The following is a 25759-nucleotide window of genomic DNA, read 5'->3' as shown; positions in this document are numbered from 1 at the left end:
CCTGTGTCTGCTGACTACCAAAAGGACCAAAGGGCCTCTGTCCGGCTCCCACCCTCTGTCACTATATTGAAATACATGCAGACATACAGATGTACATATATACGTACATTTGGCATGCCTTTGACATTGGTCTGAATGTCCCTCATTTTGAGCTGCTGCTGATCTTGGGTGAGAACAATGACACAGCTTCTGAAGACTACATGATCTTGTTATAGTTGTTATTAGATGGATGCCCCTCCCTTGGTATTTCCTGTAACAAGTTTATGAATGTGCCCTGTTCCCAGGGAGATGACCCATTCTCCCCCTCTCCCCCTCTGTCTCTCCAGTTGAAGCCCCCCGGCCCCAGCCCAGATTTGCCCCTGAAGGTGGAGTGTCTGGGAATGTGCATCACCTCCATCATCTACGATGAGATCCAGCAGGAGATGAAGCGAGCCAAGGTGTCCCAGGCACTCTTCGCCAAGGTGGCCGCCAACAAGAGCCAGGTGAGCAGAGCTGTGACTCTCCCTCATCGCTGCTGGCCCCACATCACTTCAAAGGGCAACAGGAGTGTGTGCAACTCCTGACTCTTAAAGGGGTAATGGCTGGTTTTGCATCTCAATGTTGAAACCTCCTTACATATTGTGATACATATGATGCAGTGATGTCTAAAGGTTAATTACTGCGCAGTGGGTCGGATTTTGTCACAGGGGGAAAACTGTCTACATTATAAATTTACTATGGAGTGGGCAATGTGCCCGTAGTTTGCCCACAGTGGGGAAATATAGGCCAGCGGCTGCAGGTAGAATGTAACAGTGCTCTCCCATTGCATTTACAGTGTGTGCACAGGGCTTGTTATTACTGTGCAGTCTGAGCTCTATACAATGGACACAGGGGTAACACACGTTCCTATTCTGCTGCAGAACAGCTTCTAGTGCAAGCAGACACTGGAACCCCCTCCAGACTCCTACCCACACACACCTACTGTCAGTCTCGCTCCTGATTAGGTTACACACAGTTGTTACCGATCTCATTTATTGCAATAGACAGTTATTGAATTCAGAAACAAACAAGCAACAGGAGTGGACTATTCACTGCTGTAGAACAAGGAGAGGAGAGAGTATTAATGAAGAGGGGCTGGTCCCAGCTTTCATTGCCTTCCGACACACCAGCATAGACTCCAGGGCAATCATACACATTGCATTGCATTTCATTTCTTACATCGCATTGCCATTTAACTGCAGTGCTTCCCGAGGTCTGGCCCAGTATCTGCGTGCGTGCATGGCAGTGTGTGAGGCGTGTGCTTTATCCTGCAGTCATTACACTGCAGGGCATAGAGCCGAGGGACTGGGAGGCAGTGTGGAGTAGGGTATAGAGCCGAGGGACTGGGAGGCAGTGTGGTGTAGGGTATAGAGCCGAGGGACTGGGAGGCAGTGTGGTGTATGGTAGAGAGCCGAGGGACTGGGAGGCAATGTGGTCTTGTGGTTAGAAGAGTATTGAATGTGTGTATACAAGTGTTTTTTTGTCTCTGTGTGTGATGTGTGTTTGACTTTGGCCCCGGTGCAGATTGGGTTAGGGTCCCAGTGGGTGGGTTCACAGTTCAGTGCCTCCAGCTGCTGCAGCTGGGCTCAGGGCCCCCTCCCACCCCTCCAGGAAAGGGGAGCGAGCAGTGATCAGGTTATTAACAGCCAGGCCTGCGCTCACACGACAGCTGGTGTTTCTACCTTGGCCGCTCCAGCGGAGATAATTAAATCTCACTGTTCTTGTTGACTGAAGGTGGAAGAATAAGAAGAAGAAACAAGGCTTCTTATTTATTCACAGGCAGTATTATTTCACTGTTTATTTATCAAGGTATTTATTAATGTATTGTCTCCCTCTGAGATACAAAAATGAGGGAGGCAGTGTGGTCTAGTGGTTAGAGCTGAGGGACTGGGAGGGAGGCAGTGTGATCTAGGATTTGGGTAAAGGTTAGAGATTATTTTCTTCAAGTGTTAACTGTGCATTTCTGGCACAGCAGGTTCACAGTGTTGTACTGTAGGGTACAAACACATAATCATCTCCCATGGTTGTGTCTCTGTGCACTCCTGTCTGGGCTGACTCTGTCTTTCTCCCCTCCTCTGTCTCAATGGCTGTGCCTCTCTCCTCTCCCCTCCTCTGTCTCAATGGCTGTGCCTCTCTCCTCTCCCCTCCTCTGTCTCAATGGCTGTGCCTCTCTCCTCTCCCCTCCTCTCTCTCAATGGCTGTGCCTCTCTCCTCTCCCCTTCTCTGTCTCAATGGCTGTGCCTCTCTCCTCTCCCCTCCTCTGTCTCAATGGCTCTCTCTCCTCTCCCCTCCTCTGTCTCAATGGCTGTGCCTCTCTCCTCTCCCCTCCTCTCTCTCAATGGCTCTCTCTCTCCTCTCCCCTCCTCTCTCTCAATGGCTGTGCCTCTCTCCTCTCCCCTCCTCTGTCTCAATGGCTGTGCCTCTCTCCTCTCCCCTCCTCTGTCTCAATGGCTCTCTCTCCTCTCCCCTCCTCTGTCTCAATGGCTGTGCCTCTCTCCTCTCCCCTCCTCTGTCTCAATGGCTGTGCCTCTCTCCTCTCTCTCAATGGCTCTCTCTCTCCTCTCCCCTCCTCTGTCTCAATGGCTGTTCCTCTCTCCTCTCCCCTCCTCTCTCTCAATGGCTCTCTCTCTACTCTCCCCTCCTCTGTCTCAATGGCTGTGCCTCACTCCTCTCCCCTCCTCTGTCTCAATGGCTGTGCCTCTCTCCTCTCCCCTCCTCTCTCTCAATGGCTCTCTCTCTCCTCTCCCCTCCTCTTTCTCAATGGCTCTCTCTCTCTCCTCTCCCCTCCTCTCTCTCAATGGCTGTCTCTCTCCTCTCCTCTCAGGGCTGGCTGTGTGAGCTGCTCCGCTGGAAAGAGAACCCAAACCCGGAAAACCGCACACTGTGGGAGAACCTGTGCACCATCCGGCGCTTCCTGAGCCTAGCGCAGTCGGACCGGGACCTGGTGTACGAGGAGGAGTCGCGGCACCACCACAGCGAGAGACTGCAGCACGCTGTCATACACCCGCCTGCAGAGCCGAGCCAGGTGAGAGCAGTAGAGACGCACACTATACAAACACACACACTACACAAACATATATGCTACACAAACACACGCTACACAAACACACACACTACACAAACACACGCTACACAAACACACATGCTACACAAACACACACACACTATACAAACACACGAGCTACACAAACACGCACACACACTACACAAACACACGCTACACAAACACACGCGCACACACACTATACAAATACACGCACTACACAAACACACGCGCACACACACTATACAAACACACACACTATACAAACACACGCACTACACAAACACACGCACACACGCTATACAAACATGCACGCTACACAAACACACACACTGTACAAACACGCACACTACACAAACACACGCGCTACACAAACACACGCACACACACTATACAAACACACACGCTACACACATACACGCGCTACACACGCACTATAAACACAAACTGCACACACAGTATTTTATAACAACTCCAGGCTTATCTGTGAGCCTCAGTTGCACTCTGTAAGCGCTGTGTCTGCAGCTCATAAGCTCACAGTAAAGCCTGGACTGGCTCAGCCTGCCCTGCAATGGGACTGTCCAGCTGCCGGCTCTCAGTGCAGTCACCACACTCTCTTTAAACCTGCCTCTCTCGCTGCGCATAATAATTTCCAATAAATAAAATCTAATAACATGACAGGTTTTCCTTGGCAGAGCTTCTATGGAAAATGTCCCAGCTTTTTAAAAGCCCAGCGCCTATTTGCTAAACACTCTCAGCTTGGCTGGGACTCCTACTCTGAGCGGTCATTAATACAATCTGTTCTGACAGTGTTTAATTAAATTGACTTTCCATATTGAATTCTATATATATTAGGACACCGCCACCACTGGAAAAGGAATTTCTTACTCAAAGCCAGACAGCAGAGGGAAGGGGTTCTGTGGCATGGGAAGGAAGGGGCTCCTCGGCATGGGAAGGAAGGGGTTCTGTGGCATGGGAAGGAAGGGGCTCCTTGGCATGGGAAGGAAGGGGCTCCTTGGCATGGGAAGGAAGGGGCTCCTTGGCATGGGAAGGAAGGGGCTCCTCGGCATGGGAAGGAAGGGGCTCTGTGGCAGGGCTGTGCAGCCTTACTGTACTGCACACAAAGTACTATGAATAAATGAAGCAGTATAATCATTGTTATCTTCTTTTACCGATTAATCATGCTGCCTTAGCAATACAGTAAGACCGTAATTATGGTAGCTGTAAGTAAACAGATCAAATCCAAAAACCGTCGAACAGACTTTCAAGAACCCGTCCTAGTCTAGAGATGATCCAGTTTTTAATTTTAAGAGGGTATAATTATATTATGTAATTTACAAGTCCTCTGGGTACAGAAGTATTAATCCATTTTCTCAAGCGTTGCAGAGGGAATGTGTGTCTTTGCTTTGCGAATCAGAAAGAGGCTCCTCTCCTCCCCCCTTGTGTAAACTGTTTATTAGATGCAATGAGGATAGCTCCTGAGCGCTGTGGCGTGAGGAAATGCCCCATTTGAAGACATGGTCCTGAGGGTGGGAGGTGTGGCCTGCGCCAGTAGAGTCGTTCTCACTGCAACCCAGACTGCAATAGCAAGCGTGGTGTCGTGGGTCTGGGTAAATACAGGGGGTCGTTTGAAACGCGTGGATAAACCAAGCTACTCTGTAGGCATGTACTTCCCCTTATAAAAGTTAACTACGGTAAATCTGCACAGTAATTCCACAGTTTTCCCAGGCTTTTCCCATGGTTATACCTTACATTATCCATAGTTCACCATGGTTTTCCAGTCACCGAACCAGGGATTATAATGCTGTGTGGTGAATTTCGCTTCTACCTTTTCAGGTGTCATTGTTTCCATTTGCTTCCAATGTGACCGGTGCTTAGCAGAGTCTGAGAGAGTGTAAAACCACAGTCAATGCGCTCAGGTCCCTTCTGATTTGCATGACGTGATTTTCCACAGGGTTTGCTTTCTCTCTAATGGGATTCTTTGCATACAGCATACAGGAAGTCCTGTCTCATAAAAGAACTGTGTCTTTTAGGAGATCTGTGTTTGTAGGAGAGCTCTGCGACTTATATCAAGACCAAACATTGTACTGCTAAGTTACTGGCAGTTATTTATTTGATTGACGATGGCACTTAATGACATGTGCGTGTTTCTCGTGTCTCATGTGCTGCATTAACGCGGGGCTGCAGAGGTGACTGGACCAGCTCATAACAACCAGGCAGGGGGACGGGCCGTGTTTAGACAGCCAGAGCCAGACCTGGAACCTGCCACTAAATCAGGTGGAACGGCAGGCAGGCAGGCAGGAAGAAAGCTGCTACAATAGTCCTCTTTACCCTGAATCACGGACAGTATATTACATGTGAGCCCCCAGTTCAGCAGCGCAGAACCAGGTGGAGACAACTGGAGCTCAAAGATTGAGCCTCAACGGGATGCAGATACATTGCGAGTATCCTGAGCTGTTTTGTGCACCTCCCTGTTGCTGTTTCTGCGCACATCATTATTTACTAGGCTTGCTAACTAAAGTCCGTTTTCAGCCAAGGTCCTCTGAAGATGCATTTCTTAAGTGAGGTGTGTTTTTTTCTTTTTTTTTTTTTTTTGGATTGACTGCAAAGGTGTGTGTATCTAAAATGTCTGCCCCCTCTGCAACTGCAGCAACCGTGAGTTATTACTATTCTGATTATATTACAGAGCTGAGAACAATTGCAGTTGCACAGCTCAGGAGATCATTCTTCAATTTACCTTGCTTCAGACATGGAGCTCTCAGGAGTCTTTTTAGAAGTCTGTAGATAGCACAATAGTTTTGATGCGAGAGGGATCACTCCCGTGAAGTGATCCAGCTGATTTTCGTGTTTTAAATCCCATTACAGAGGGAGGCTGATGAATGCATTGTAACACTGCTGCCACTGGGCCATGTGTTGTGCATTATCTGTCCTGGAGCCTGGAGCTGTGAGTTTTCCTCCCATCAGGAAAGCGCCTCTTGTGTTCAGGCGGCACTATGTGGCCACAATTACTGCCGGACTAGCCAAGAAAGCCGGCTCCGATTTTGTTTTTAATAACTAAGCATCTGAGAAAGGAAGCTGTGGTTTCGTCATTAACACATTTTTCAGTTTCTTTGACACAAACCCTAGACTGGGACTCTTTTAATATATAAATAATCTAAAAATAAAGGCGTCGCTGTCAGCACAAGAACAAGAGAGGGGAGAGGGGGAGGTTTCTCTGTTCATTCAATCAGAATTTCCAGAGCTGCAGTGTGTGTGTTAAAATACAAGCTATATTTTTTATGAAGCTGTACAGTTAAACAACAGTAAATATTCAGTTCCCCCCATGCTCTCCCCATGGTTATACTGTACTCTGCATTTTCCATAGTTCTTTACCATACCTCTCTGGGCTTTACAAAGCTTACTTATGCTTTATTACACTGCTGTGCTTTTACAAGGGGAAACTCTTTATTAGAGGAGTCCTCCAGTCTCTGAAAGTTTGTCTAGGTTTACCTTTCAAATGACCTGTGAAAGAGAGATCTGAAGAGAGCAGATCTGGATGACACAGAAGGAGAGTTTACACCGGCCAAATGCAGCCCAGCGCTCCCAAGTGTAGGAAAAAGTTATTCCTAAGCTCTGGTTATGTTAGTTATGTTAACATTTCCGCTTCAGTGAGCAGGCAACTGTTCTCACTTAAGCTATTAAACAGTATGTGTGTGGGGGGAGCACTTGATTTTAATTCATCACCTCTAATGCGCACCTGATTTTAATCTTAACCTCCACTGTGTCCCGTCAGTACAAGCCCCTCTGATGGGCAGCCCTCCCTTCCCCTCTCTCGACTTCACCACACACATGGAAAAGAATGGGAAAAGGCCTTCAGAATCCCTCCCAACTGTTCTTTTTGGCATTCCCGATCACCCCCCCCAATGACTCAGGACATGATCCGCTTTCCTGACTCTACTGCTGGGTCGCTACTCGACTCCACCCCCCTGCATCTGCTCCTGCATCTGCTTTGGGCCGAGTGCCACTCCTGTTGTACACATGGCTCCCAGCTGAACTGCTCTGCACGACTCCCAGCAAATAGAGAGGAGGAGAGGGGAGAGAAGAGGGGAAGGGAGGAGGGGAAAGGATGGAAGGAGAAAGAGGGAGGGAGAGGGGAGAAAGAGGAGATGAGAGTGTTAGGAGAAAGGGTGAGAGATTATTGACAATAATGATTCGCTTTAAAACTAGACAATGTTTAAACAAGAACGAGAGAGGGGAGGGGGAGGTTTTATCCGTTCATGCAATCAGAATTTCCAGATTTTATTATTATTATTATTTGTTTATTTATCAGACGCCTTTATCCAAGGCGACTTACAGAGACTAGGATGTGTGAACTATGCATCAGAGTCACTTACAATTACATCTCACCCGAAAGACGGAGCACAAGGAGGTTAAGTGACTTGCTCAGGGTCACACAATGAGTCAGTGGCTGAGGTGGGATTTGAACCGGGGACCTCCTGGTTACAAGCCCTTTTCTTTTGAATATGAAATATATAAACTGCAGTTTGATTTCACGGTTGGTCCTGAGAGCATCAGAATGCCAGGACCTTTCTTTTTTTGCACGGCTGCTTTAAATTGGGGCCGTTCTGAGTTTGCACCTGTTCGCCCGTGCAGCCATGCCTCCTCTGAAAGGCTGGTGTTATTTTGTAATTAATGATATGCAGAACGCATGCACATCCAGCAGAAAATCCTATTTCTATATGACTGACCTGGCATGGAACGAGATGACTTTTTCTTCCCTCGTTTTAATTCTGTGACTGCATCAGCGTTGCTGCTGGTACTAATTCCATCTTATAAATTATTTTCTGCTTGTTTTCTCAGGCAGGGCTGCTGAGTGCTAATCTGAAATGTGCGGGGCCTTCCTTTGTGTATTGAGCAAGTAACTTTGAAATAAAATGGCCACATTCATCTACATTTTAGATTGCTGTGTGGCACAACCTCGTACCCCAGAGGGGGGCTGTTCCTCTCGTGGGGTCTGAATGAAGCACTGCCAGCGCATCGCAGCCCTGATACACACTGCACTGGATTTTAATGCTGTCTTGGAGTCCTCCACCCTCGCTGCTCCCTGGCTCTCTGTGTTAAAACGTATAATCGTGGCCTTTTGTTTTTTACTTTTTATTTGATTTTAAATTTACCAGAGGGGTAAAAAAATAGGTGCAAATATTTCCTGGTTTTCTGGATAAATATCAGATGCAATATTGGGAGACGGACAGCCACAAGTTACACTAAATGTATCCATCAAAGCTAAAGTCATGGACACCCTCGGTATAAATCAAGCACATTTTTTATTGCTGTTCTATATATATATAGTACTTCCAATACTGTTGGAATAGAATTGTTTGTCAGACCAATAACACAATCCTTCCATCTACATGTCTGCTTGTAGAGCTCAAACACTAGACTAGAGCTCATTATTATTGAGGTGCTGGAGAGCTGAGAGTGGTGTTCAGACTAGTGCTCATTATTACTGAGGTGCTGGAGAGCTGAAAGTGGAGTGTTTAGACTAGTGCTCATTATTATTAAGGTGTTGGTAATGACAGTGCTGGAGAGCTGAGAAAGCCTTAATGCTTGTAAAACATCTGTGGCACAAACTAAAGCTAAATGACCCCCCTTGGGAGAGTCACACCCAGCACTTTGAGAATCAATAGGAATGTTATTAACCCATTCACAGTACCAGCAGGCTCGTTACAGTACTTGAGAAAGTCTGCCTGTAAACTGGATTCTGGGCTTTTTGAAGCTCGACTGCTTGCCAGTCATTCGGCACGGAAGCTAACCACGGCTCTACAGGGCTGCTATTTATTTCAAAAAGATATAAAAAGATAATAAGCACAGAAAAATGAGCAGCCTACACACTTCCTGAATGCTGCAGCCCCACCAACCCCCAAAACAGGAATTAGGAATATTTCTTGGTCTGGCCTGACCTATTTGAAAAATACCCTGTTATTATTGAAGGAATAAAAATACTATTATCTTTATGTGGGTCCTTTAATTTTAATGTACCACAGATTTATAGCTTCTCATACCAGAGCTGCTGCTTTATATACTCCACCCTTTTAATAAAACATGCTGCACTCGCACACTCAGGGCCAGGCCAGGCTGTGAGATATAGCACCTTCCAAGAGCTGTCGTCTCTCTCACTGAGACAGTGTCTGTCCTGGCCTGATAATCTAACACTGACCCAATATGCGAGCTCCGTGAAACACGGGACGATCCCAAAGATACCAGTCCCTCTCCTAGGAGTGTACTGCTACTCTCCCAGAACGGTTTAGAACAATTGAATTGTCCTTCGTTTGAAGCTGCTGTTGACATTCACAAGCACCAAAGATCATAGCAAAGGCAATGGCATTTTATATACAGATGCTAGGAACCGGACGAACACTCATATACTCAAACATCCTCCTCTCGTTCTGAAATGAACAGTTTTATGTTTTAATGTGATGCTGTTGAAAGTGACTGAGCTTCATTAGTCGAGAGTCCCATTGGTTTTGTTGTGTTTCCCAGCAGGTGCTTCACAGGCAGTCCTCACAGCCAGCCAAGGAGAGCTCCCCCCTGCACGAGGAGCCCATGTCAACGCCGATGGGCAGCGGCGGTGAGGAGAGCGGAGGGGCTGGAGGCGGCGGTGTGAAGAAACCTCGCTCCCGCACCAAGATCTCCCTGGAGGCCCTGGGCATCCTGCAGAGCTTCATCCAAGACGTGGGGCTGTACCCGGACCAGGAGGCCATCCACACACTGTCTGCCCAGCTCGACCTGCCCAAACACACCATCATCAAGTTCTTCCAGAACCAGCGCTACCACGTGAAGCACCATGGCAAGCTGAAGGAGCACGTGGGCGGAGCCGGCATTGACGTGTCCGAGTACCGCGAGGAAGAGCTGCTCTCCGAGTCCGAGGAGACCGGGGACAGCGAGGACCGGCCTGAGGACATGTATGGAGTGGAGAGCACGGAGGACAGCAAGGATAAGAACCACAACAACCTCAGCGCCTCCGCCACCGCCAGCCCAGAGCAGCACAGATAATACCCCAGAGAGCAGGGAGCCAAGGGAGCTGGGGGCAGGAGGGGGTATGAAATTCAAAACCACCTAAATAAACAAGGACAGGGGCAAGGTCCCTCCCCCTGGCAGCTTCTTGCACAACAACGTCAAGCCATTCAAGGCAGCAGAGCAGCTGATATTGAGAGACAGCATTGACAGGGTCGAGAGTGATTAAACTAGCATTGGTGAAAGTTTCAAAACCTCCTCTCTTATTAGTTTGTGGGACACATCAGAAAGGAATTTCCTACCACCTCCCCAACCCCCTAATGTGATATGGAAGTATTACAGACCCTGAGACAATCAAATACAGGAGTTTGGGGGAGGTCCCCCTCTTTACCCGTCTGTCTCACCTCTGCAGACCCGTCTTCACCCCACCCTACCACACCCTCACTCGAGGAACTCTCCTGGTTTAACAGATGTGCAGGGATAGCTCTCTCTGTTGGTTCTCAGCTCTCCCAGTCCACTCCTTGCTGCTCTCCTTCTCAAGCTCCTCACTGATCAGCTCCTCTGAGTGCTGTCGCTGCTCACAGGAAGACAGTTCCACACCAGCAGGTGGAGGATATTTAGGAAACGCTGGAATGCCCCCCTCCTCTTTATCACCTCCCCCTTGCCCTCCCGGGTCCCAAAACCGGCCACACGGTTCTGTGTTCCAGGTTCACTCTGGGGGTTGAGTGTCCAAAGAACTGGGATTCACCAGAGAAATTGCGATCAGAGAGCCACATCACCACACTGCGCAGCTTCACCCACACGGTCTTCATAACTGTGCGTGCGTGTTCCGGGCTGCAGTGAAGGGAGTTCTCTGCTCTCGCTCTCTCCTCTACAGTCCTTTGCACCGACTCCCAGCTCAGCAGTATTACACAGCAGATTTGCCTTTCTTGACTTTGTTGCACTTATAATTCTGGGGAAAAAAGAAAGGACAATGGAAATTCATTGAGAAGGAAGAAAGAAAGAAAGAAAGAAAGAAAGAAAGAAAGAGCAATCAAGCCTGCCTCTGTGTTCATGTACAGCACATGCATTGCATGGGATAGAAACTCCACCAGACTGTGAAACGTGTTCTCTTTAAGGAAAGGGAATCTGCTCACTGTTTCTGCTCCTCAACCACTTCATAATGAGTGGATCTGGCTCCGAGAATGCCTCCCGCTCTCAGGGCGTGGTGCCTGTTTATTCTTGATCCCTATTTATTTTCTATGTTTATCCGTGATTATTATCATCATTTTTTTTTAAAGAAATCCCTATGGCTTCCTGTCTGGTGGCTTTTCTGAGAATATTTGAGGTATGTATTTTAAGAAGAAAAAAATAGAAAAAATCAACAAAGAAGAAGAATGAGTGAATGACAAAATGTAAAATGATAAAAAAAAAATATATATATTGCAGAGTTCTGTTACTTTCTGAAAAACAAGGCAGGCTAATATCGGTACAGAACAGAAGTTATTGTGAAACAGAAAATAATTTACTTTTGCTACTTTACTCGACAATCCTGTTGTTTCCACTGTCAAGAGAGGAAGGCTCTTGGTTCGTTCGTCTGACTCCCTGCCAGAAAGCTGTTGTCCAGACACAGAGAATCTGTCTCCACTGAATCCATTGAATTCCTAAAAATCAGGGCTGTGATTCTCAGAAACACTGACACTGACACAGAGGTTCAGAGGACCTTATTTTTCACTTGGCTGAAGAACACAAATCACTATATATTTGAACCTGTCTGTTTTTTATTGTCTTTTATTTCCCATTACAAAGAGGGACCAGCTTGGTGAGTTATCTGTTTTCCAACAATTCAAAATAAAAATTAGACATAATTTTTGGGTTCTTCAATGCAAGAACATAGCAACCCACAGTAACAACTAATTGATCTGGCTATTCCCAGTCCTGGCTGTCTGAGTTCTGCCTGTACTGTATTTAACCCTTTGTGTTGACTGTGGAGCCTTGTTTGGTGCGCGCAGGTTACCCCACTACAGCACACACACCCTCCATGTTCAGAGTGCTCTGGGATCAGAAGAAGAGTGAGGCATGCCGGAATCTCAGTTTCTGTCTCACTCTGATAACTCCTTTCTGTTCTTACCGCCTGTGTTGAGCTATCTTGCTGTCAACAGATTTAACATCCCAGATAGCAACAGTGATAACCAGCAGACCCACCAGCTCTCTCACACCGTGCTCAGCACAAGGATTTGCAGGTTCAAATCCTGAGCCACAGGCAACAGTAACACAACTTGTTCATCTCTAACCTGAGCTGGGGGGGGGGTCTGGGTATCGTTCAAGACTGATTGAGTGTTTGAAGTTATGGATTAAGACTGAAAGACTGATGTCCAGGTAATGGTACAATTATAATCAGAGTCCCTTTATCCTCACAGAGAGATGCACACAGATCTGTAGACTTATTCTCAGTACTAAGGTCACATACACGTTTAAGAGATAAGAATCCACCCATATGGAACAGACATAGACGCTTCATATAGGAGACAGTATGAAACATGTTTAGCTACATGATATAATGGAGGGTATCTGTGGGGACCAGATTCATGTCTCCCTAATGTTTAAGCCCACGGTTTGTTGTTGGAATCCCCAAGGTGGCCCAGAGTCAGTGGCAAGGTGGACAGGGTTAGTAATTATGAGCAGAGCGGGGGCAGGGGTTGATTGTTAGTTTGAAAATGCATTGAGATCAATGAGAATGTCACGTTAGTCCAAATAGAGATTTATGTTTCATATTACCCCTAGTGGCAGACTGCCACATCTCAATGTCATTTTACAGAACAGACTTTTTAAAGTCCCTTCTGACGGGTAGAATACTGGAAGCAGTTGCACCACATCTGGTTAGCTTACATCATGGTTTTTCTCATTCGAATTGATTATTTCTGTAAAATGCCTTGGCGTTAGACACGTGGGTGTGTGTGCGTGTGTGTGTGTGTGTGAGGGTGTGTGTGTGTGTGTCTCAGTGTGTGTGTGTGCGCTTGGCATGCGTGCGTGTGTGTGTGTGTGCGTGTGTGTGTGTGTATGTCTGCTTGTGTGTGTGTGTGTGTGTGTGTGTGTGAGATGTTTTGCGACATGTGTTTTTTCCAGATGGGCGGGTGGAATTTGGGCACTTCGTTGGGAATCCATTAGTGAAAGAAGGCTGAGCATGTGGCAGTCTTACCTCAAAGCCAAACTGTATCTGAATTACTGTGGTCATTATTGTTATTTAATTTGGTATAGAGATGTCTTTTTTTTTTTGCATTCATTATTGTATAATTATACTGAGACTTTAATAACTAGAGTTAAGGAAAAGCTGCTCTTACCTAATCACTTTGCTACTTTATCTTATTTTTTATCGTGCTTATTAAATCAAGTTGTGAGTGTTTTGAGGGAATCTGTGTTCTTTGGACCGTGCTGTTTGAGGTGTTCATGTTTGTGCTCTTCTGTTTTTTTATTTGTTTTCTAAAGGAGGACAGTCTCCTTAATTGGCAGCCACCGTTCTGTCTGTTAATCCCCACACTGTTCCTTTAACCCACAACTGCACTGTCACTGCAATGTGAACCTGCAGTCTCACGTGGGAGACTGTGGTCTGTTGTCATGCAAGTATGCCTAGGCAGGCCTGGCACATCCAACATTAATGCTGGTTCTGCTTGTTTAAAACACAGACCCTGTGCTCAGCTCAAACAGTCAGCTGTTACTGAAGCCCGTCTGTTATTGGACGCGTCCATCACTAAGTGTGGCCCCTGTTTATTATTTGACCCTCTTTGCTCTGCGGAGCGCAGCGTTGTTTTGTGCGCTTTGCTTGTGTTACTGTTGGAAGTGAAGCCGTGGGCAGTGACTCACCAGAAAGACACACATTCTTTCATGAATTATAATGCATATAATGTCCTATTATCTTGTTTGGGAAAGAAGTTTTAAAGAAAACAACAAAAAAAAGTTATTTGTTTCTTGTAGCGCCTCTTGACAAAGCACAATTTTCCGCCTTCTTTTGTAAAATGAAGATTATTAATGCATCAGCAGCAGCAGCAATGTGAATGAGGATTATACGATTGCTAAATGGTCCTTTTTTCATGTAAATCAATCTGGTCTTTGTTATCACTAAGTGATAATTCATTTTTAACTTATGTGCATTGTTAGGTTGTTTTAGATTTTTTGTTGTTGTTCAAAATAAAATGCATCCAATAAGTAAACTGACGTTTGTCAGTAACTGTGCTTCCTTCTCTATACAGCAGAGCTCTCAAACTATGTGCTGTCTTATAAAAAAACTCTCTTTTTCTCATTCCACTCATAAAGCGACCCACCTCTGTTAGGCTCTCGGTCTCTGATATAAAATCATATAATGTAGGGCTGTGCAGATACTCTTTCAAGTAATTCCTTTAACATGTTTTCTGTCGGCAGGTATTTGATGAAAACAAAAGCAAGTGTCAAAGCTGCACTTCCCTCGTTTGCCCTCATCAATACAACCGAGTACCAATCAATGTCAATGAACCCCTGTAAGGTGGAGCGCGGAGCTCTTGTGTAAATCGATGTCAATGAACCCCTGTAAGGTGGAGCGCGGAGCTCTTGTGTAAATCGATGTCAATGAACCCCTGTAAGGTGGAGCGCGGAGCTCTTGTGTAAATCGATCTCAATGAACCCCTGTAAGGTGGAGCGCGGAGCTCTTGTGTAAATCGATGTCAATGAACCCCTGTAAGGTGGAGCGCGGAGCTCTTGTGTAAATCGGTGTGATATGTGTTTCTCATTTCTGTCAACTGTGTCATTTCTGACAGACACAGACATTTTTTACCCCTTCGAATACATGAAAAAAAAACATATTTTTCGGATATTTGTCCCAGCCCTAAATTATGATATATATATTTTTCCTCATTAAATGTTGCATATTATTATTACACCAAGGCAACATGCTTGTGAAGTAGTCACCGCACCACCAGCTCTCGCAGGAAAGATGAGTTTCACACTGATTATAAGGTAAATTAACCAATTCTCTGAAAATAAAGGAAGGAATAAGTTGGATTCGAACCCAGTCCCCCAAGAAAGCACAGCATTGCACTGAATTATCACACTGCACCACTTGGCTCCATGTGAGTCTAGCATTGCATATAAGATTTTATATTAACCTCTTCATATTATTGTTATGTTTAAGACCACTGTGACTCCCTTTTTGTAACACAGAGTCCAGCAAAAAGGACTTGAAAATTAAAGGAAAACACATGCCCCTAATACATGGATTTGAGCCCACTAATTTCAGATTCAGAGTCCCATGCTCTGCCAACAGAGCTAGCCAGGGAATTACTTAACATGCATGGAAAATGCCAACTAGTACTTGAATTCATTATTTGTACACTACATAGGGGCAGATTGATTGGATAATATTTTCAACACACAAGACAAGGCCTGAACCACAACTCTGGTGTTTATTTATAAATGTATCTCTTTTTTTAACCTTATAAATAGAGTGGTGTTCTGGTTGTCATGGCCTTTCTTTTGGCGTCATGGCAATCAGACTCGGGCATGGTCCTGTGGGAGGGGCATCTTTTTTAGACGAGAATTTCTTTCCCCGCCAAAAACCTGTGTCCTTCCAATGCAATCATTTTTAGAAGGGAGCCCCTGCCTGTGAGCGACACCCTTGTGGAGAGGCGGGTAATGAATACAGTGGAAGAGGCCCAGCAAAGGGACGAGATGGGTTTTAAATAAACACACAAAAACATCAGCTCCACATCCCTTCCCACCATTTACACACTGATGCTTTTCACTGTTAGATTCCCTCAGTAAATATTCTCTGTTTATAATTAAAACCCACAAACGAGAGCATGTCAGGCAATCTGTTGGAGCCCACATGTCCATCGTTTAATGGACACAATGAAAGCCATCATTGTGCTGAGAGACTCAGGGGAATGTCAAGCAGGGGCCGGGGGGATTCACTGTGCACATCCTCTTCCTTTATTTAGGGTTTGCCAAACATCTTTCCAAGGCCACAAACTGACAATAAGGGACTGCAGAGGATTAGCGTTGCTTTCAACGGCACCCAAGACCCAGTGCCGTGAAATATAAAGCTATCATCATTCTGTCAAGTCATTGCACCCAATGAGAACACACAGCTGCAGTTGAACTGTTAAAGTACTGGCCTTGCTACTTACCCTGGCTGGCTTGAACACTCAAAGAGAAAACAAATGACTTTAGCATTAGTTAAGAACAAGACTGGAAAGGGGCACTGCATCTTAATTGTATAGTTATACACTGGTGCGACCATTATCCATAAACACTTCACATAATATGTAAAATTATGAGACCCCTCAACAGAGGCACAGGAAAGGGTACTTACACAGGATTTGTTGGTTAGCTTGAATTCCAATGTGGTTGGTAATCAACAAGCCAGGAAGTGCAGCAGTATCCCTTAGAAAGAGACAATGCCTTCATGTCAGCAGCACAAGGGCAGCTACAAAGGGACGAGGCAGCCATTGGTAGAGTGGTACCACAATGGAAACATGTTCAGATCTCCACATAAGAAGTGAACTAATACACAATGCTGATCCATTGCAGTGCCATGTCAGTATTGGATTTGCCACTGTCTGACTATTTCTGATCCAGATGTATTGTGTTGCCATCGCTGGCACTGCAGTGGTCTGCTGGAGAGCACAGGGCAATACACTGGGATAATAATGGTATTCCAGGAAGGTTACAGAAAAAACAAAAACAATATGGAGAGGGAACTTAAGTATCAGAATCATTTGACAATTAAACACGCTACTAGGAAGCTCTTCTCCATTAACACCCCCCCCTTCCCCCCCACGCACTCAAAGGGGGTTCACATTCCTGGTTCAGCCACACTCCCCCCTCTCCCATCTTTCCATGTGTGCCTGGCTCCTGACTCCCCTCCTCAGACCTACAGCAGCCTTGCTGGGACCTGTGCCCCCCACATCGATCACAGACCACGTTTGATCAGCTATTTACATTCAGGGGACAAGGAGTTTAGACTAATTAGAGAGCGTGGCTATGAAACCACAAATTGACATTCATGCCTAGCTGAGCGGCCGCTGATGTATTCACGGCCTGATTTATACACACACGCTGGAGAACAGGAAACAAAACGTTTAGAATATTGCCTGTGTAAGATGCACTGTCAGATATTCAATCCTGAGCGAGTGGCTACCCAAGCTGAATAAGACAACTATCAGTAGTCTCAATAATAGTTTTCAAATTGTTGACAGCTATGATAAAGTGTGGCGGGGTGAAGACTGGTCAGATAATTAGTTTGTGCACACTTATTAAAGTTTATCATAGTAAAAGTCTTGCACAGTGTAATAAAGCATAGTGAACCTGTGGTAAAACATAGGTAAGCATTGTAAAACCCAGAGAGGTATGGTAAAACATATTAAAAAAAACATGGTAAATGCATAGTATAACTATGATAAAGGCATAGGAAAACTGAAAATGCTTCGTAAAGGGGTTCACCTGAAATTAAAGTAAATATATGTTAAAACGAAGAGGAACGTTTGCCACTGCTGCAGCATCCTTCCATGTGTTACCTAAACAAGCTTATTTTAATCATTTATTCATGTGTACAGGATCACCCATTTGGTCAGCTTAAATAATTAATTAATGTTGTAGTAAAGGTCTCTGAGACAGTTAATCAATGCAAGTCTTGTTTATTAAAGCAGGCAGCAATTCTAGATATATTTAAGAATTCAAGATTCTCACCTAAGTTATCCTTGAGCAAGATGACCAAGGGCAGCACCCCAGCAGGCAGTTTCAGAATCATTTCATCTCAATATTGTCACCCATTGCTAGGTAATGCCCTTGCTCCACACAGAACGAACTTGATCTCACGTCACAACCCCAGACAAAAACAACTTGGAATTATACATTTGTCTCAAAAATAAGAGGAAGTTAGTCAGGAGGCAGACATTAAGTGTCAACAAATATCAAACTGTCATGTAAAGGGTTAACACTGTCAGCTTGTTCCAGCTCCCTAAGGGTAGGTGAACAGTGGCAGTATGTTAACCCCATATTGTCTTGTTACACATTGGAGAGCCAGAGAGCTCCAGGACAGTACTGGACATACAGACAGGCAGCTGGACAGACAGACCACCAGACACGCAGCACAGCTCAGTTCTCCTCTCAGGACAATGGACTCGATTTTCAGGGCGTCCTGTAGGAAGGAGTGATTCTTCAGCACATGCCAGCGTCTTCTTTATAAAATGTTTTTGTAACTGGGGAACAACCTCCAGCCTCTCTTTCGAAATAGACTAGAAAGGTCTCATGATTATTTAATTAATCAAAACAGGATTTAAATGAAACAGCAGGTGGAGTTTCATATATCAGACCTGTAAGAAATCCCGGATTCAACACTGCGTTCCAGACTCAAGAGTCCAGGGAGGTGTTAAAGACCATCAGGAGGCTATTTCAGTAAGAGGAACACAAGCCAAAATTAATGCCATCAATCAAAACAGCAGCTTTCACTTATCTCATTCATCAAAATAAACTCAGCCCCATCACCACAAATACACATCTCCCCACAACACACACACCAAGATCAGATCATCCAAACGAGTGACATTTCAACAAAAAAAAAGAAAACAGGCGTTAAATTCATTATATAGGCCTACCATTAAAATGCACAGCCGTTCCTTTTCTTTTCACTTCCTAAAATGAGAGAGTCTCAGTGCTAATGATTTGTCGTGTCTGCACTCTCATGCACTCTGACACACACACACACTCACAGAACTGTAGACTCTTAGTGACAGCTGAATGTGAAGGTTTCCCCTCCAGACTCCACGCAGCAGCAGCTAGTAACTGCGCCAGGACTCCCAGCTATTGGTGAGCAGTGTCTCCCTATTTTCCTGTCCCATTAAACCACATCAGTGCAGCGCTGCTCAGACAGCCAGCCCTGCCATTGAGACTGTCATTGGTGGTCCCTGTCTGCGCTGAAATGAAATAAAATAGAGAGAAAGCCACATCCTTCTAATATTAACCAATTAACCAACACGTCTCCCCAGGGACTACATCGCATTTTTCTTAAAAGTAAACGATTTGTCATTAGCAGTTCCTGCCTGCCGCCTGGCTCCCTATTAATTAATGAATCAAAGAGGCTCGCCCACTATTGATAATTGCACCCTCTTTAAACGGTCCCCAGATGTGCAGAGCAATGCCCCCCCCCCCCCCACACAGATGTGCAGAGCAAGCCCCCCCTCCCCCTGCACAGATGTGCAGAGCAAGCCTCCTGCCCCCCCACACAGATGTGCAGAGCAAGCCCCCCCCTGCACAGATGGCTTCATTAAAAGGTGGGTCGGCTCTACTGAGGGCATGGTCACTTTATTAGGAACTGTGTGCCAAGCGCAGTATACAACGCCCTGGAGCAGTTCGCTGTAGGTTTAGTAAGCCGTGAAATGGCCTGCTTCAAAGATTAATCAGGTGTTAAAAGTCTGCATGTATCCCAGACTGCTATTGAAAAAAGGGAATCGGCGAGCACCGTTATTATTGAATAGTAACTCTGCGTAGAGCAGGATTACAGGCAGCGTGCATTTTCTTTCCTTGATGATGAAACTTACTGAGCCCCAGACCCCGCTCCAGTCACTGCAGCACAGCTGGCATCCAAAGTACTGACCAGAAGCAAACCTGCTAAGCTTTGTGTGATCAATCGAGTAATACTCTAACAAGTGCTGACCACACCTGATCCTGCTGCTGCTTAGCTGTTTGAGATCTGAGCCGATCACGATCCGAGACAAAGAGGTACCAACCAGGCTTGTTTCTTCTTACAGGTATCATTCTGAGATCTGTCTAGATCATAGTCCAATAGACTGAGGTATTCATGCAGATGCCCACGGCAAAGCAGAGGCTAATGGATCTCAAGCTGCATTGTAAAGCAACCTCTGTCCACCACACTATGCTGCATCCAGCCTGTCCGTGCCACAAGTGCCAGGTGTGCTGCCCTGGGCTAGCCCGCAGAGATGCCATCAGCCTGGCTCCCTTGTAATGACTGGTGACGACCGTCATCTCCGAGTCATGATAATGGCCTAAGAACTGCTGCAAAATTGCTGCAGCACCAGCCCTGACGGTGTCTCCACTACTGCCACTTCAACAGCCTGGAAAAAATGGTAATTGCAAACTTAAAGGCATCGCTAATAATGCCTGAGATCTAGGAGCTGCTGAAAGATTTCCACTGTTCTGCAGTTACGGTTCAGTTTTACCCAATAACTCAAACTGGCTGTTGAGTGAGTGTGTGTCATCGCAAGCCCCCCCTGGAAAGGGATTCAATGTCAGAGGGAAGTTTCATTTTTTTTCTCTCTCTGGATCAGTAATGGGGGTAGTGTAAGCAGTTCTACTAACAGTACAAGTTGTTGTGACAGAGTTCACCTTGTCTACTGTAGCGCTTCACTTCCTGAGCAGATCACAAGCCAAGAAGAAGAAATTCTAACCAGGCTTTCTGAGATCTCAATCCAAGGTGATATTATAAAGAGAAAAATGGAAATCACAATCGTGTTTTAACACTTGTCCTCCCTGGACTCTCAATAAGACAGGGAAGTAAATCCTGGGGAATTATATTCTCAAAGAACACAAATCTGTGTTGACGTGCCGGCCCTAATGTGCAAGAAGGGATTCCTTGTAACTCGAGCAGGACTGATGCATTATGCAGGGCAGAGCAAAGCTGAGCCGTTTAACTCATCTGTAGTGAGCAGAGGATGAGCATGCAGTTAACCTGACTCGAGCATGCTCTCAACAAGCAGACGATCTCTGGCAGCTGTCACACCTCGTCAAGGTGAAGCAAATCCTTCTGAATCCCTCCACAGCTACATGATCACAAAGCAAGGGTCCCGACTGACAAGACTCTAAGTGAACTTGATCGCTCGTCACCTCCCTGTCACTGATATAAACCTGGCATCAGCATTGCTATCCATGTAGTACATTTCTTCATTCAGTGAGTCATCTGTAACATGGTGGAGACTGGGACCGAACCCACGACCACACACTCCCCAAGCGAATGTCTAAACTACTGTGCAGAAGAACCAGGTTATAGAGCTTTCAAGAGCGTTGCATCACACCACACTGCCCATTACACATGCAATCAATCACATACAATCACATAACTAACAACACATTCATATTACCTGAGCACTCTACAGCGAATGAAAAAAAAGCATGTGTTTTAGATAATGAATCGGTGTTGCAGGTGGCACGGTAGCAGACTTCGCAAGTATGATCTGTTTAGTACCAACACAGAACGAGTGCACGAGACTCTTTGTTTTACTCTGCACTGCTGACTGCAAAGACACATTATAGCACATTGGGCTTTATTTCTGGGGGGGGGGGGGGGGGGAATTAAGAACAAATGCCCATCCTGAGTCATCTTGCATGTAAAAAAATAACCTGAAAAGCCAAACCACGGTGCAATGCAACTCATCGGCAGAGGATGCACGTCCTGCTGTGAGCGGGGTGGCGTGGGATTGTGAATTTGTGATCAGCGGTACTCAGGTCTTAATAATGAAGCTGCCATTAGAGCTCCTTCCCTGAGTCTCACCGGGGGGCATCATTACAACATTAAGTGTCTGCCTTCACCAGCTAGCGCAAGTAAATGTCCTGCTGCAGATCCCGTCCTAATGACAGCGCGCTCCTATTCCCCGGCAGACAGCTGCACATCACAAATTAATTTTTAATGTGGATGATTTTAAATAACACGGCGGTGCCATGTAAATGAACCCCGTGCTTGTTGACACGTGAGGAGTAATTCATTTGCACGCATGACGGATGCTCAGGATTGCCAGCTGAGCGACTCACCCTGCCTCAGCGTTCCTTCAAACCGGAGTCGAGAGAAATCAGCTGGGCTGGGCAAAGCTTAGGAAGTGAAGTGTACTGCAGACTGGGAACAAGCATGTTGCAGTGCAGGCATGGCTAGGCATAGGGGACTAGGTGAAGCACAGAGAGCATGAATCTCATGTAAACTACCCTGGCTAGCTAAACTGCATTGAGTCTGTAACAGCAGTGCCAGGTGTCTTGTTAACCCCCCTCCTCTCTCTCCACCCAGAAATGCACTGGCTTCTGCATGGAAATGCTGGGGCCAATTTAATTAACTTTTTAGCTGGCAAAAAAGTGCTTTGGGAAATGATACGCTGCAATAAAGGGGAGTGAATGTGGAGCAATATTTATTTGGATTGAATTAACACATTGTCGATAATGTGGAAACTGAATCAAAATAAATATTGCTCCACGACCGCTTTTGGTTGCTGCTTGAAATAATAATAATAATTTCCCAAAGCACTCTTTCCCCGCTAAAAAGTAATTCAATCAGACCCATACAGGCTGGCCGGGCTAAAGATAATGGAAGATTGTTTTATTATCTTTGACAATTTCTCTATCTTATCTTAAGATAGAGAAGCTCAAACTGCACGTAGGCAGTCACAGTGACATCCCTGTTGTGTGTGTGTGTGTGCGCGCGTGCGTGTGTGTGTCTGTGTGTACGTGCGTGCATGCGTGCGTGTGTCTGTGTGTCTGTGTGTGTGTGTGTGTGTGTGAGACACTGTGTGTGTGTGCGTGCATGTGTCTGTGTGGGTGCGTGCATGTGTGTGTGTGTGTGTGGGTGCGTGTGTGTGTCTGTGTGTGTGTGCGTGCGTGAGTGCCTGCGTGCATGTGTGTGCGACACTGTGTGTGTGTGTGTGTGTGTGTGTTGACAGGAACCTTGAGATGCATGCTGTATCTATGAAGAATCCAGGTCTCTAAACACTAAGCACCTTTGGTTTTGATGACTGCACAAAGCAGGAGAGACCACACTCCTCAGCTCAGCTCCAGGTTATTATACAGATTCATGTCTGCTTCTACCGGTATCTTCATTTTTGTAGGATTGTAAAAATACTCTATTATGTGGGTGGAGATGCAGAGAGCCCTCCACTGCCACCATAACCAAGCGTGCTGTGAACTGGGCTGCTAGCTTGAACCCAGAGCCATTCTACTGGTCTGTAATGTCACCCGAATCTACCTTGATGTGACCAAAAACTCGTAATTCACGGTTGTGTGTTATTTCTCCTATATTATTGTATTTCTTGCTCTTATTGTATTACTTGTATTGTAACACTTGAAATGTATTTGCTTACGATTGTAAGTCGCCCTGGATAAGGGCGTCTGCTAAGAAATAAATAATAATAATAATAATAATATTAAATAAATATTAATAACAGAGACATGCATATTCAAAAGAAAAAAGAAAGCAAACACATGTCCACGTTTCTTCTTCTGAATGTGCATGTGGCTGCACTATCTATCTAGAAACAACTTGTGCGCCGGTAGAAGCGACGATGATCGTATGTCACAATGTGTCAGTGCTAGTGCACTAGGACAGTAGCCAGAATGCGTTGCTGGTGAGTTATTTGTTTTTTGTTGGTTAGCGGACTCTCACAAGTTAATTATGTTTGCAAAGTTCAAAGGCCAACAGTAACCAAAACAAACCTCTAACTAGCTAGATTGCCCTTATAAAAGTTCACTACTAGTTTACCAGGCTTTTGCTGTGCTTTTCCATGCATATGTGTGCCTTACCATTTAACTTTGCTCTTACTAGGCTTAACTACACCTTACTATGCTTCTACTATGATGTCCATTCCTGGACAGACAGTGAACCCCACCGTTCCATTCCAGGGTTCTGTTGACAAACAAGAGTCTCAGTAATACAGTTTTATAGTTTGTTATGGATCGGGACAACCACACATTCAAAACTGTTCATTTTGCGGCAAACTAAAAAAGTAATTCAAACAAACCCTGTGAGATATAGCATGAAACTGAAGCACTCAATGTGGGTAATGGGCAAATCTGAATGGGTGCCACCTCCGTCGGTACCACACAAGAAAAGCACAACAGCTTCTGACAAATGCAGAGGCAGAACTGAGAAACTGTTCCATGTTTGTAATTCATCCCATTTTCATATGCCTTGATATAAATATCTATCCTATGTCCCGACACACACCCTCAGAGAGTGACTGATGTCTGCAGTCTCAGTGATGTGTGCACTATACAGTGAACACGCTTACACACACACTAACAGCTCTACTCTCACTCTGTATTAATTTGATCTGCACTGAGCCAGGACTGCAGCATCTGGCTTCTGAATTCCCAGATCACAAGTGACTAGCAGAGGGGGCCTGTGAGCAGACAGAGTCCGGTCTGATAGACAGCGCCTCCTCCTATTACACCGTGCTGATCAACATCACATCCAGTAGAGACTAGCCTGAAACAGCTCTTATTATGATAAGCAGGATTCCATTTCATTAAGCAGAAAGTACAGCAAGGCCTGGTTAAAAGGCCCTGTCAGTAGAAAAGCCACCCCCAGTTAGGGTTGTATTGTTACACTCCCAATTCCACTGACTTCAGTGTTAACAGACCTTCATTATTAGAGCCACCTGACTATTAAGGTCACATTTTGTTTTTGGTCCCTTGACTGTTTCACTGTATATTCTAATTATAGAACTGATAGCCAGGTCTTTAATATTAATGTTGCCACCTCTTGCAGTATTAGCAATATAATGGCAGGTCAAGTGCTGAAGAACTTACAGGGTTCTTTTCTTGTTTATTTTACTGTTGCTGTTGCTTCCTGGTAGCAAACAACTTCCTGTGCTGTATTCAGCCCAATGGACATAATACTTCAATCATGAGAAAAGCAAACAGCAAAAGGAGTTCAGCACAACAACACACGGTGCTAATTATTCCTCACTTACAAATAGCCTCATTCAGCTCTAATGAATACTTTATGAAGTATACACAGAAATGTTCCACTAGCGTTTGCTCAGCCAGGAAAGACAAGATGCAAACACACCTTCCCTTCACAGCTACCCTTCACTTGTGTTAAGATGCTACGAGGGGGAGACAGTGAAAGCCCCTTTACTTCTCAGAAATAATCTGGGAGCAAAGCCTCTTTCTAGTAGCTTCCCAATCCGTCATGTGTGTGTCTCTGGTTAAACTACCAGTTAGCAGGTTTCCTTTTCACCTGAGACTGAGTCTGACACTTGAGACTGAATGTAAAGAGGGCAGCCAGAGATGCCAGAGCCTTTTGTAACACATGTTTGTTCAAAGAGAATAAAGCTACGAATACAATATCATCTCCAGGTCAAAGCTTTTGTGAATGCTTTGAGGTTCACATTTATCAAGGAGATCGGCCTCTCACTGGCACAGACAAGGGGAACTTTATCAAGGATACCGATTCATCAGGTCCATGACATGAGTAGCTCTGCTATCCCCCTGGCTGTGTGTAAATAGTTAGTACACGGTTCCAAGAGCTTTTCTGCTAGCATCACAATACTGCAATTCACTGCAGGCTCACTGGAACTCTTTCCTTAATGTAATGGGTCGTTTAAAGCGTTTTAAATTGGCTAATTCTGCTAATGTGTGGTTCAATGTGAGCTCTGAGCCTGCAGCTATCAAATGAGTATTTAACTTAAACGCTCGTCTGCCCAATTTACTCACAGCTCCCACTGTGTGCGCTGAAATAAAATAAAAAGCAATGGGACACCCCTTTATTATAGCTGCTATTGTGGTTATATTATACACTAGCGGGAATATCCAATAAGCATTGGGACACATTCATTTTTGTGGGGTCATGTACAGGCCATAAATGTATAATATTCAGCTTAATAATGTGTCTCGGTTACACTTTTAATTTAAAGATCTGTTATAAAACATCTTTAAAATATACATCTTAAAAAATATACAACATAAAAGGGGGCGGAGAATCGC

General features: G+C 45.3%; 1 protein-coding gene across 4 annotated transcripts in view; it reads left to right on the top strand.

Annotated features, from left to right (window-relative positions):
- The window catches only part of LOC117426429 (DNA-binding protein SATB2-like), a 51531-nt gene extending 37290 nt beyond the window's left edge, over window positions 1-14241 (top strand). For 3 of the 4 annotated variants that reach the window (XM_059033910.1, XM_059033911.1, XM_034043973.3), the window contains 3 exons: window positions 327-482; window positions 2843-3043; window positions 9581-14241. In XM_059033910.1, the coding sequence (XP_058889893.1) occupies window positions 327-482; window positions 2843-3043; window positions 9581-10093 (870 nt within the window). In that variant the 3' untranslated portion in view covers window positions 10094-14241. The remainder of the gene's footprint in view (window positions 1-326; window positions 483-2842; window positions 3044-9580) is intronic. The other variant, XM_034043974.3, reaches the window with a different exon arrangement.
- The last annotated feature ends 11518 nt before the right edge of the window (window positions 14242-25759 follow it).

This window comes from Acipenser ruthenus, chromosome 11 (genome assembly GCF_902713425.1).
Source record: "Acipenser ruthenus chromosome 11, fAciRut3.2 maternal haplotype, whole genome shotgun sequence".
Lineage (NCBI taxonomy): Eukaryota > Metazoa > Chordata > Actinopteri > Acipenseriformes > Acipenseridae > Acipenser > Acipenser ruthenus.
Note: the sequence above shows the minus strand (reverse complement) of the source record. Positions and strands in the feature narration are given on the sequence as shown.